The 12,540-nt window shown below is 40.9% G+C and overlaps 1 protein-coding gene across 8 annotated transcripts in view; it reads left to right on the top strand.

Moving 5' to 3' along the window:
- SORCS1 (sortilin related VPS10 domain containing receptor 1) overlaps positions 1 to 12,540 on the top strand; it is a 577,597-nt gene that overhangs the window by 342,497 nt on the left and 222,560 nt on the right. For all 8 annotated transcript variants that reach the window (XM_059899261.1, XM_059899265.1, XM_059899263.1 and 5 more), the window contains exon 4: positions 8,270 to 8,428. In XM_059899261.1, coding sequence (XP_059755244.1) covers positions 8,270 to 8,428 — 159 coding nt within the window. The remainder of the gene's footprint in view (positions 1 to 8,269; positions 8,429 to 12,540) is intronic.

The raw sequence follows: 12,540 nt of genomic DNA on the forward strand, positions 1-12,540 counted from the left end.
GAATGATGATCCTAGGAGAGCAAAGAATGAAGCATGTGGGTATGTTCTTTTCCCTGATTTTCATAAGGGATTCATTCCTACGGGCTCTTCCTCTTATTCTGACTTTCAACTTGATATTTATTCAAACTCTAAAATCAAATGCACAACTTAGCGATTTTACCCCAAATGGTATGTCTCTCACCTAAATCAATGTTAACATATACTGATAGCTTCTCTTTCTTGCTCTTTCTCCCCACCTCCTCTCCTTTATCATTTCTAGTGGAATAAAGAGATTTCTTACCATTAAATGAACATCATTTCTTGTAAAGTTTCCCATGAGCAAAGAAGATGAATGTCCATTTCTCCCAGCATCACGGCTCCCTCTGATAGCAGCTAACATTTTAAAATGATGTAACCTTTTGGCATTTGTAGCTCTTTGGGGATTTAAGAGAGAAGTTACTCTGGGACTTGTAATGACCATAGAAGTGTGTTCTGATTGAGTTTGAGCAGAGGCTATGGATAATGCTGGGATTTTTAAGGCAGCTCAAATATTCTCAAGGTATTTAATCAGTCTCCATAGTGACTGCAAAAATAAAAATCTCAAGTTTGTACATCATTCTTTTCCTTTAAAAATGCCATATTTTAAAACCAGATGACACAATGCTAAGCATTAATGAATAGTCCATATACCCTACTATCCCCTTAATGTAATAATAGCAATTTCTCCAGCAAAATGAGTTTATTTTTTAAATGCCAATTAGACATAGGATCTGTTTATAGGATCTGTTTACATTGTAATGATTTTTATTGGCTTTTGCATAAACTTTTTTGAAAACAAGCTTGTATGGAAATGTTTGTTTCCCTACCTGTACTGTCATTAGGTCAGAGCTTTTTTGACCATTTCTATCATTTTTTTCTCACCCATACTTATGATAAAGCATAAAACCAGTTTTATGGAGGAGCGAAGGTAGAAGAATAAGGAAAAGGAGGCCAGCACCATTGTGAAAAATCTGAGTGTGAACCAGGACTGGGTATTTTGCTTCCATAGATTTATATTTAAAGCCCCCTCCCAAAAATATCTATATTTCTTCAAGAATATCTTACCAATCATCTTGTTATTGAATCTCCATTATTTAACTCCTAGTCCCTGATTGCCCTCCCCTTCTTCCCATCTAAGCAGTATTTTTATGAGATATTTGTAATACAAGGTTTATCTCTTTCTTTTTTAGAACTCAACTATCACATTTTATCAGAACATACAGTACTAATGTGACATTCTTTGTGAAGTAATAATGGTATCATTGGCACAAAGCTCAACATTGCTTTCACACAGATGATCTTATTTGATCCCATAGATATCTTTACCACTGATCGGCAGTGTGACCTAGAACAAATCACCTCATTCCTCAAAGCCTCATTTCCTCTTCTGTCAAATGGACATAATATCTATCTGAAGTATTTTAACAGTTTAATGAGGTAATATATTTTAAAGGTTTAGTGGAGTGCCTGGTACATAGCAGATGCTCAATACATATAAGCTTTTTTATAGTATCACTACCCTCAATGATGAAACGGAGGCTCAAAAAAAGATGAAGTGAGCTGTGAGATCTTCAAATTGGCATCAGAGACATGGCAGAAATGAAACTCAAATCCATCTTTGGAGTTAGGCCCCGTGGGATACTGTGATTATAGTATATATTTATGGTTTGTTTTTCCTTCTTCTCATGGCATGAGTGGGATTCACTAAACTTACTTTCTTCCTCTTTTCTGAGGAAGTACACACATCCACAGCAACATTGACAAAGGTCAGGTTTAGGATTTGGTCATGGCTCTTCTTGTGGAAAACAAGGGTGTGGTTCAGTATCCCCACACTCAGCCCAGCATATCAACCTGCCCATATGCACGCAGAGGGTCACAGTAATGGGAACAGAGTCTCACAGTGAAATGGTGTTTTTTAGTTTGAGATTCTCTAAGTTAACTCGAAAGAGAGGGTTGTGTTCCATAGTCCCAAGAGAAATCGGAAGCAATCTTCCATAAACTTTCTTTCTTGAACTGTCTTCCAAGGAGTGTAACCGATATGTAACCCATATGTTATCATTCCTGGTGAATGTTACTCTTCTGTGCCTTACAGGGTTTGGCAAAAAGAGTATGGACTGAATTATCATTATTATTACATAATAGGTAATAGGTTGGGTCTTCTAAGGCTATTAAGAGAAGTATGAAGGACTGAAATTGTTTGATACACTTCTTGAAAACTCTTTTTTTCCCCCTGAAAATTCAAAATCTTTGAGTCCTCATAAAAAAAAAAAAGTTCAAAAGTAAACTTACAGAATACAGTGCAAAAGTTTCTCTCCAATTTCATTGAGTCAATATTCAGGTCTCAAGAAGATGGTCTATTGTCCATACGGTCTCCTGGTTTCTTAGTATTGAATGACCCTCCTTTGTGTTAATGAACATGGGTGGGTTAATGAACATTAGGTGAGCTTCACTGAGTTTGGGGGACGGGGTGAGAGTGGGACTTAGGACAAGTGATTGCTCACTGGGTATGTCTTTCTACAGACTCTTTTCTGTGTTTACTTGATTGAACCTTTTTCTTTTTAATCACTTTCCTCTCCTTTTCTCACTGTTGTTTGTACTTCAGTGACTTCCTTTTCATGGGTCATTCTGGGATCCTGTGTAACTTTCCCTAATACTGTCCTCCAAACAGTTGCCCATTGCTAAGCACTTGTTGCTTTCACCCTCAGCTCATCTGGGAAGGATAAATGCCCACCTCACATTGGGAATAGGCAGCTCTTCCATCCACATAGGTCAGCCAATTATTTACTTGCTCTGATTACATTTTGCTTAATTTGTTTTTTATATTGGAGCCAGAGTTTTGCAGATAGCCTCTTATACTATTTATAGATAGATTTTTGTTTGAATAGAGTGGCTAGATAGCTAGAGTGCCCAATTGCTGCTATTGTTATTTTTCTTTGTCATTGTCACTATTACTATGGAAATTACTTATTATGCACCTGTGATATGGGCATCTGGATCTGAGTTAAGCCTTGAGCAAAGCAAGAGAGATATCCCTAGTACATTACCTCTTCTTGATTCCAGTCCGTGAATGACAAGGAGTAGACAAATGAGCAAACAAATAATGAACAACACATCGAGTAAATACTCTTTGCTTTAGGACCAAAGAAATGGTGGGAAAAAGTGTATGCCTTGGGGTGGTGAAGCTGCCTCTTATTAACAACTCCACCCTGCCTAAATAGGTAAATAATGGCATTCCAAGAACAACACACCTAGGAAAAGAATGGAAGACTAAATAGTAGGAGCATTCTTCTGGGAGGAATGTTCTGAGTAGATACCTGGAAGGATCAGAAAGCTGTCAAGCAACCTTCTGCAGAATTACATCATGGAACCATATTTTGAATCTGGAGCAAGTCAAAGAGAGTGGAGATGCATTTGATGTTTGATGACACTGAGCTTTCAGAAGGACTAATACCAAAAAAATGGTAGAAGTGACATATTTGAAATCTATAAATTGCATTTCACGTTCATTTATCACCTCTAGGAAAAGCAAATAAAGTTTCTTCCTTCCCCTGAAGTGGATGATGAACGATTGCTTAGAATTGGGTGGTGGGCGCCGGTGTCACCATTATTGACTTTCTGTGGAAAACAGTTCACCTGTAGATGCAGTGAGTGCAGCACACCCTGCAGGGCAGGAGTAAACTGGTTCTAATCACTCATGGGCTGATCTGAACAGAGAATAATTACTTTCCTGTTAAGGGCAGACTCTTCCCATTGTCTCTACCCACGCCACTTACTTCCAAGTAGAACAGCAGGGATTTGTTTAAGAGGACTCAGAACTCTCAGTGTCACCGGGATCCATGAACTGCATTTAGCAGAAGCAGGGACGAAGAGGACTCATTCCTTTATTCATTCATTTGTTCATTTACAAAGATGTATGGACCTACTATGCAACAAGCTTTATGCTAGGCAAACAAGCCCTCTTTTTAGAGAGCTCACTTCAGGAATCCTGCAGAGTTTGGAGTCATGCCTTTTATAAAGGTCTTTTAAAGTTCTGTCATTCACATCATATTCCAGAATGCAGAGGATTAAACACAGCAAAACACCATTTATTCAGAGTCACATGAAAAGCCAAAAGGGAGCTTCCCTGGTGACGCAGTGGTTAAGAATCTGCCTATGCAGGGGACATGGTTTTGAGCCCTGGTCCGGGAAGATCCCACATGCCTTGGAGCAACTAAGTCCATGTGCCACAACTACTGAGCCTGTGGGCCACAACTACTGAGCCTGCGTGCCACAACTACTGAAGCCTGCGTGCCTAGAGCCCATGCTCCGCAACAAGAGAAGCCACCACAATGAAAAGCCCGCGCACCACAACGAAGAGTAACCCCCGCTCGCCACAGCTAGAGAAAGCCCGCGTGCAGCAACGAAGACCCAATACAGCCAAAAATAAATTAATTAATTAAAAAAAGAAAAAAAAAGCCGAAAGAAGATAGCCAATGTAAATCAGCAAAAACAGGGATCACTGAATATATTTAAGGAATGTAAGCTATTATTTTTTGAGGAATATTCACTAATTTGAAGTTTCTATTTTGATAATATTTCCTAGTAGAATACCTTCTTGAGAAGATAGAACTTTATTTATAAAGGGCATCATTTTCATCTAAAGATTGGATCACACTTGTTATTTGCACTGTATCTTTTTTCTCAAATGGGTTAAACATTTTCTATTTAGATCTTACTTAAATTCTTTATTTGCTTACTAACATATTTACTTTTCATAACCTACAACATGACAGAACAAACTTTAACTCATTTGAAATATAATTACTCAAAGATTCTAACTTGAAGACTGAAATAATAAGATTCCACTAATCCAATTAATAGTTCATTAAGCGCTTACTATGGTTCAACCACTGAACCAGTTGTAACCTAACTGTGTTGAAGCTTGTGATTAAGCAATTGAAATACATTGTATACAGTGGTGTGTATTAATGTGTGTATATGCATTTGTGTGTTTACAGTTCAGGTGGAAATGAATATAGGCCATAATATTAAATGAAAAAAAAAAACCAACCAAAAACTCAATCCGTGATATGATATGTAGCCGCGGATAAAGAAGTAGAAGGGGGCACAAACATGGTTTCACTTGTTGATGGGATAGGGTCAATTTATTTTTCTTTGTAAGTATGTTTGTTTGTTTATTTATGGCTGCGTTGGGTCTTCGTTGCTGCGCGCGGGCTTTCTCTAGTTGCGGTGAGCAGGGCTACTCTTCGTTGTGGTGCACGGGCTTCTCATTGCGGTGGCTTCTCTTGTTGTAGAGCACGAGCTCTAGGCCCGCAGGCTTCAGTAGTTGTGGCTCGTGGGCTCTAGAGCGCAGGCTCAGAAGTTGTGACGCACGGGCTTAGTTGCTCCGCAGCATGTGGGATCTTCCCGGACCAGGGATCACGGCATGTCCCCTGCATTGGCAGGCGGATTCTTAACCACTGTGCCACCAGGGAAGTCCCTATTTTTCTTTTATTTTGAATTCTACTGGCAGTCTTACAGAGTTGTTTTTGCAATAAAAAATGGCTAAACAAAAATGGATCCAGACTGACCTGTTTGTTTTGAGTGGATTGGAGCAGAGATTTGAAAGAGGAACCACTGGAAGGTTTGTGTAATACAGATACATCTATAAATCTTACAGGGGGAATTTCCTGACATCTTCTATAATTTCCAAAATGTCATATTCCCAAATAGAACGTTTTAGGTGAAGACTGTAAAGAAATGGTGAGATTTTGGTCTACATATTTTTAGTACCCAGAAGAAAAGACTGAGGAAGCCGGGAGTTTTATTTACTTAATATTAAATAACCATATGTTTGAAAATATTTGTATTATTCTACCTCCCTCATCCAATAGTACTTGGATGCAGAATATCTCATACAGTTTGATGACTCAGAGTATAAATGAGTATCAGAAATATTTTAAATAAATGATAAATAATCAACTTGATTTGAGAATATTCTGTAGGCCCAGGGTTTTTATTTTGATGAAGTAGTCTGCCAGGACAAGCAGGTGGTGAGATCTGCACTCGTGGGAAGAGAGTAAACATATTCTGGTTTACAGGGACATAGAAAAGCAGAAGGGGGAAAATCACCTCGCCTGAGACAATAGATGCTCTGTAAAATTGAGCCTCTTCATATTATCATAGAAATTACTTGCTGGCAGTAGTGCAAAAGGCTGTTACATATTATTGTTAATTGTGGTTGGAGACACAAAGCAATATGATCATTTGATGACTTATTTGTTTTTGGAAAATGACAGCTTTTGTGTGCCAGTAAATATCGTGAAATCCCCTGGAAATACTCTTGTGAATTTAGGAGCCATCTGATCGTCCTTGCTTAGTACATACAATAGACTTTAAGGATGACACGGAAGTTTGTACTTAGCAGATTGCTTGATGGTTCTGCATCAGTTATCCAAAAAGGGAACACTGTCTGCTTGGTGACTACAAGACAGAGAGACCTATAACTTTGTCAGAATTTATGGTCGATGGACAGTGGCTTCACCAGAACACGGGAGGGGAGGCAGTTAGTCTCCAGTTTTGTGTGTGCTCTCCATCTTGTCCGGAACAGAGCTGACAGCCACAGTGTTCCTCTCACTCCATTTCATCCGTCCCTTTCTCCTCTTCGAGAAGGGCAGGGTGAAAGAACAGCGAGGAACCTGAAATTCATCCTGGGTAACATAAACACAGTTCAGGCTGAGCGTGTCTGGTGTGCGACCGTCAGGTGCCATTTGCAGTGATCGGACACCACTTTGGAAGATGACACTAACCTGAGGTTTTAATACGATTGCCTCCAAATGCCTGAGAAAGCCCTGTGTGTTTGCCTGGCACTCTGTTCTCTTATGACAGGGCTCTAGTTTTGTTTTGTTTTTTTCCTTCCTTTCTCTCTCTCTCTCCTTTTTCTGGAACTGCCACATCCTTAGCTGGTAATCTTTAAACCCTGGGCTGCAGTGATCTCTCATCATATGGCCACACATTAAGCACATCTTTCATGCTTCTCCAAACCAAACTCAGAAAGTGCCAATGAATAAGTTGTTGGGGAAGAAGTCAGTGGGTAGCATTAAGGCCACCTGACTGGAGGCGTTAGGTGTGCACTTTGACTGAGTGAAAGGCAACCTGCAGAGTCGGGAATGAGGTGCTTTATCACATATTCCTAGAGGCGTAAAACAAGGGAGTAAAAAGCAGTTTTCAGAGTAGCTCCTCCATCTGGCTCCTATTGTGGATTGTTCATGCTGCTATGGCCAAGATTAACCCTCAAAAGGAGAAAGTCCCAAGCCTCTGGAGCTGTGACTTTTTACATGAGTATAGCATGTTCTCTTGTCAATAGGCCAAAGATGGAGAAGGGCATCCAATGACTTTTTCCCTGGAACTTACATTCATATCTGCTCAAATTACTCTGGGCATTTTTCTAGATCTATGTGACTACTCTGAAAACTTTCCATTCATTCCTTTAACTTTCGTTCATTCATGTCAAATATTTATTGCATATGTAATATATGCTGGGCCTCATTCTAGCTGCTGGGAAGGCACTTGTGGGGATAAAAATAGAGAAATATCAAATATCACTATTCTCATGGGTTTGTGTTCTAGAGAGAATGTATAGACAATAAAGAAAATAAATAAGTAAACTATTAATATGTTAGCAGGTGGCAAAGGAGCCTTTGGACAATACCCAGAGCAGGCTTTTGAATGCACAGTCTTTGACTCAAGACTCAGAAAATTAGACTAAAGGATGACATAGCATATTGTTGATGTGAACAGGAGGGTTTGCGATGGAGAGAAAAACCAGTGGACTCCATCCTCTTTCTACTTCTTTCTACATTTCTCACAAAAGACTGTGACAAGTTTCATCCCCCCAAAATGGAGACTAGACGAGGCTCAGCAGGAAGGAGGGCTGGGGTTAGGGGAACAATGGGAAATATTTCAGATTAAGGAAATAGCCTTGGGGAAAAAAACCAAGGAGCCCTATAGGAGGGAAGAAAATGCACTCCTACGTTTCCTCCTCCTCCCTTTCAGTCCGTCCTGCCTCTTTCATTTCTTGGTGAAAACAGTTTCATGGCCTTGGTCCAAGGTAGGAGAGCGAACCTGACAGAGTCAAGGTCCTTGTTTGGGCAAGCGTTCTTTGCCTGTTCCTTTTCCCTCCCTTGTCATAAGTTTAGCTCATCTTTAAGCTTTGTGAATTTACACACTTACCTTTCCGTTGTTTTCTTTCCTGAACAATCCTCTGCCGCAGATTATGTTGCTCACAGACCCGGAGATTGAGAGCAGTTTACTGATCAGCTCGGACGAAGGGGCAACCTATCAAAAGTACCGGCTGAACTTTTACATCCAGAGCTTACTTTTCCACCCCAAGCAAGAGGACTGGATTCTGGCATACAGCCAAGACCAAAAGGTGAGCGTGATTCCCTTGTTCCAGGCAGCGGTGTATGGCTGTCCTAGGGAAAGACAGCTACTTAGTCATCTATACGCTTCTTCTCAGCTGTCAGGTTGGTTCTGTGCAGCAGCTTGGACCCTGTGCCGGTGGGGCGAGGGGCAGCAATGTGGATCTCAGGCTGCTTGTTTGAGCTGTGTGAGCATCTGAAACAGCACACACAGGAAAAGCCAGACCCTAAGGAAGACATTGTGGAGAAGCAGTTCTTACCTGGAAGCTTCAGGCCATCAGGAAACCCCCATGGAATCTGAGACAGTGCTTTGTGTATGTGAGATGTGATCATTTTTTTTTGGAATAAAGAACCCATAGCTTTTCTCAGAGCCTTAAAGGGAAGGATGACCCTGAAAGAGTGAAGAACATTAGCTAGTGATATGCTAAAATAGTGAGAGAAATGTGCATAGATAACATTGAGAATCAGGCACTCTCAGGACTTTTCTTCTCTTGCTGGTTAGGCTGAAGGATAGGTCTACGTTTTAGGAAGGCATTGAATGAAGTTATGCTATTGTATGTTTATCTGTGTGTATATATGTGTGTGTGTGCACACGCAATATGTATATGCATTTTATGGGATAAATGCTATAAAATATATCATGTACTCTGTACTGCAGATACATTATAAAATACATGTAGCTCCAGCTTTTAAGGAACTTACATTTTCAGGTAGAATATAAGGCTAGCAACAGCAAAGACAATCAGATTAGAATTAGAGGAAAAAAGTATACAAAGGCAAATGTGAGAGAGGCTCTAGCCATAAAAGCCAAAAGGAAAATAGGTAAAATATTCAAATGCTCTTCGTGAAATTCATGGTTCAGTGAGGTCATTCTGAGAATTGTCCTCAGAAGAATTATATGTTACAAATTACATATATTTAAAGAAATACTGGACTTTCCTGAGTGAGGAGAATATTCTAGGGTTAAAATCCTAGAATACTTAACCAGGTGGTTAAAACCGTCTGGGCTGGTATAGCTGTGTGGGGTTCTTCCTGAAGGGAGGGGAGTAGTATAAACAACTTTTCAAGGTCTCTACTGACATGAGCATTTTTTTTAAATTAATTAATTAATTTTATTTTTTTTATGGCTGTGTTGGGTCTTCGTTTCTGTGCGAGGGCTTTCTCTAGTTGCGGCGAGCGGGGGCCACTCTTCATTGCGTTGCGCGGGCCTCTCACTATCGCGGCCTCTCTCGTTGCGGAGCACAGGCTCCAGACGCACAGGCTCAGTAGTTGTGGCTCACGGGCCTAGTTGCTCCGCGGCATGTGGGATCTTCCCAGACCAGGGCTCGAACCCATGTCCCCTGCATTGGCAGGCAGATTCTCAACCACTGCGCCACCAGGGAAGCCCAACGTGAGCATTTTTGAGGAAGCAAATTAAAATTCTCAGGATTGGAGTTTTATTCACACTGCCCTTACTGCCAAATAAAATGCGCATTAACCTAAAAACAGGAAAGACTTACAATTAGTATTTTTTTCCTCTCGAGCAGCCTGGCTCCCCGTTCAGCAGAATGTACAATTTCATGCCTGGAGTCAAGCCACGGTGCGTCTAGTCCAGGATGGTGCAGTTACCAGAGGCAAAGCTGAGCAGCTCAGGACACAGAGTGTTAGTCATTTAATCACTGGGTTTCTGTATTTTATTTGACAGTTGGTTAATTTTCCCCCTGATGCCAGAGGCACAGTGAGGGCCAGATTTACCTGGCTAGGTGAAAACTATGCATCTTTGCCGTTGTGTCGGAGGAGATGCCCAAAAATTTAACCCTTCACGTGCCAGGACTTCAGACAGTGATGCCGTGAGCACAGTGGCCGAGTGGATAACTCTGGAGGAGTTGGGACACGTGGCTCCGACTCAGCCATGTATGGGAATTGGTACTTGGGGTTGGCTTCTTTGCCTTAAAATGTGTTTGTGTGGATAGTTATAATTGCAGGTGCACTTCCAATGAGACTGAAAAGAAAAAAAAAAACCCCACAAATATTAGACTCCATGTCTGTTTTATGTGCTCAGCATGATGCACTGTTGCTATAAAATAACTATATCGAGGAGTATTCATTCCATCTAGGGAAAGAATATAAATACATGTGAGGTCAGTAGTCTAAGAGGGACTAAAAAGGCAGATAGATCCTTCATTCACACATGGTAGATACCCAGCCAGAGTAGCTGGATGGGTTATATGAAATTGGCAGCCCAAGTTTAGGAGATGGAGATCTTATAAAATGATTTCACCTGGACTTTAATGAATGTCGTATTTCTGTGGGGGGCGGAGGGGGCGCGTTTTGCACAAGAGGGATGTCATAAACAATAATATAAAGTTGTAAAGTTAGAAAACTCATGTAAACAGGATTGTGAATGTGTCTATTTGGCTGAAACTGAAATTTGGGAAAGTTAATTATACATGTACTCCTGGAACCTAATCTTAATTTTTTTTGGACCACTTTGACTGTTAGGCAAAATAATTTTTGTTTTCCCAATTAGGAGCCTTTTGATCATTTTGGTCAGTGGAATTATGTGTTCAGAGCTATAGATTACAAAGATTAATCTGGTAGTAATATTAGAATGAACTATGGTGCTGTGAGGTCAAAAGCTAGAAGACCAGTTAGGATGGTATCACAGTAGTCTTGGTCAGGACCAAAAAGTATCTTTTGTGACCATAGACCAAATGAATTCTGTCATTTTAGAGGTAGAAGGAGCCTTAACAGTCTTTGCTCTGTATGTAGCTAACAAACCAAAAATCTTAGACGTTAATGAATTTTCCCAAAGGGGAAAACCACTCATTAGTGTCACATGTCTAAGTTTAGCAATTGGAATTTGAATATGATATTTAGTAGGTTTCACTACTAAATGGATGGTGATATCTGGAGATTAGCAAAGGGGCAGAAGCCAGCCTTTCTGCTAAGCTCTCTGTTTCTCCAGAAGACAATGAAGGAGAAATCATCCTGGGAAAAAAGAATTATGGATCACCTGCTAATATGAGTAGGGGTTGGGGAAGGGCTCCGTATATCAGGGCTTGAATCATAGCATGAGGAGCGGGGCATTAGCGGGGAGTGGAGTGGGCTGCAGCCATCCAATGAGCCGTTAGCTGGTGGTGTTGGCCCGAAGTCAAGTGGAGGAGGTCTGTGGCCACTCAAGTGGGTCAGTGATATGGAAATAATAGCTGGCAATCACCCACGCATCACGGAGCTTTGAACCCTGATGAGATGCAGCCATGGGCCCTAAGGAGGGCCCCGTGCTAGTGTTGGCAGGCCAGTGACTTTTGGAAATGGGAACACGTATTCGTTCATGTAAGTGTTGTTCATCAACATGTCTGTGACAGTTGCTACTGTTGCAGAACTCTCAGCAAAGATGGTAGCTTAGGTGCTAGGGTTCCCTTTGCCAGATGCTGTTTTCAGCCAGCCTGTGGTGAACAGAATCCTCAGGTAGGGAGCACCGTCTGTCAGAAGTTGTTGCGTTGAGGTGGCAGCTCCGTCAGCACTTACCTGCGCATGGTCCTCCTCTCCTCTCTTCCCTTGTTTGCTGTCAGTCTTTTGAGGCATACGCTCCCCTTTTGAATACATAGCCACCTTTACTTTTCCCTTATTTCCCTGCCATTGCTTTCTCTCACCTTTAGTGAATGAGACTTTGAGGGCCCCGAAGACAAAGTCTGGATCTCTGGCTTGCAGGGAAGAGCCCATATGGTCCGTGGCGTTCTGCTCCAACTGCATTTCACCTTGAGTGTCTGGACTCTCAGTAGAGGCTTTTTGATGTGAGCATTTTAAGGGACTCGAAAGAGTTTGGTTGAACAGATTGTGCTTTCTGGCCCAAGATAGAGTTTTACTGGCCATCAATTCCATAGGAAGCCAGATTTAAAAAAAAAAAAAAAAAAAAGGCTTTAATCAGGGAGAAATGTGTATGACCAAATGCCCTCAAAATTCATAAGATCAGGTTATTTTGACATTTTAGCCTTTTTTCTTATTTTTTCTTAGAGAAATCTACCTATGATATTAAATATCTAGGTGATTGCCAAGAGGTAAAATTTTTTTGAATGAGCATGTGACTCTCCAGCCACCACTAGAATGACTGAAGAGAAAAGGTTTGGGACCTTTTCCCCTT

Source organism: Balaenoptera ricei, chromosome 16 (assembly GCF_028023285.1).
Source record: "Balaenoptera ricei isolate mBalRic1 chromosome 16, mBalRic1.hap2, whole genome shotgun sequence".
Lineage (NCBI taxonomy): Eukaryota > Metazoa > Chordata > Mammalia > Artiodactyla > Balaenopteridae > Balaenoptera > Balaenoptera ricei.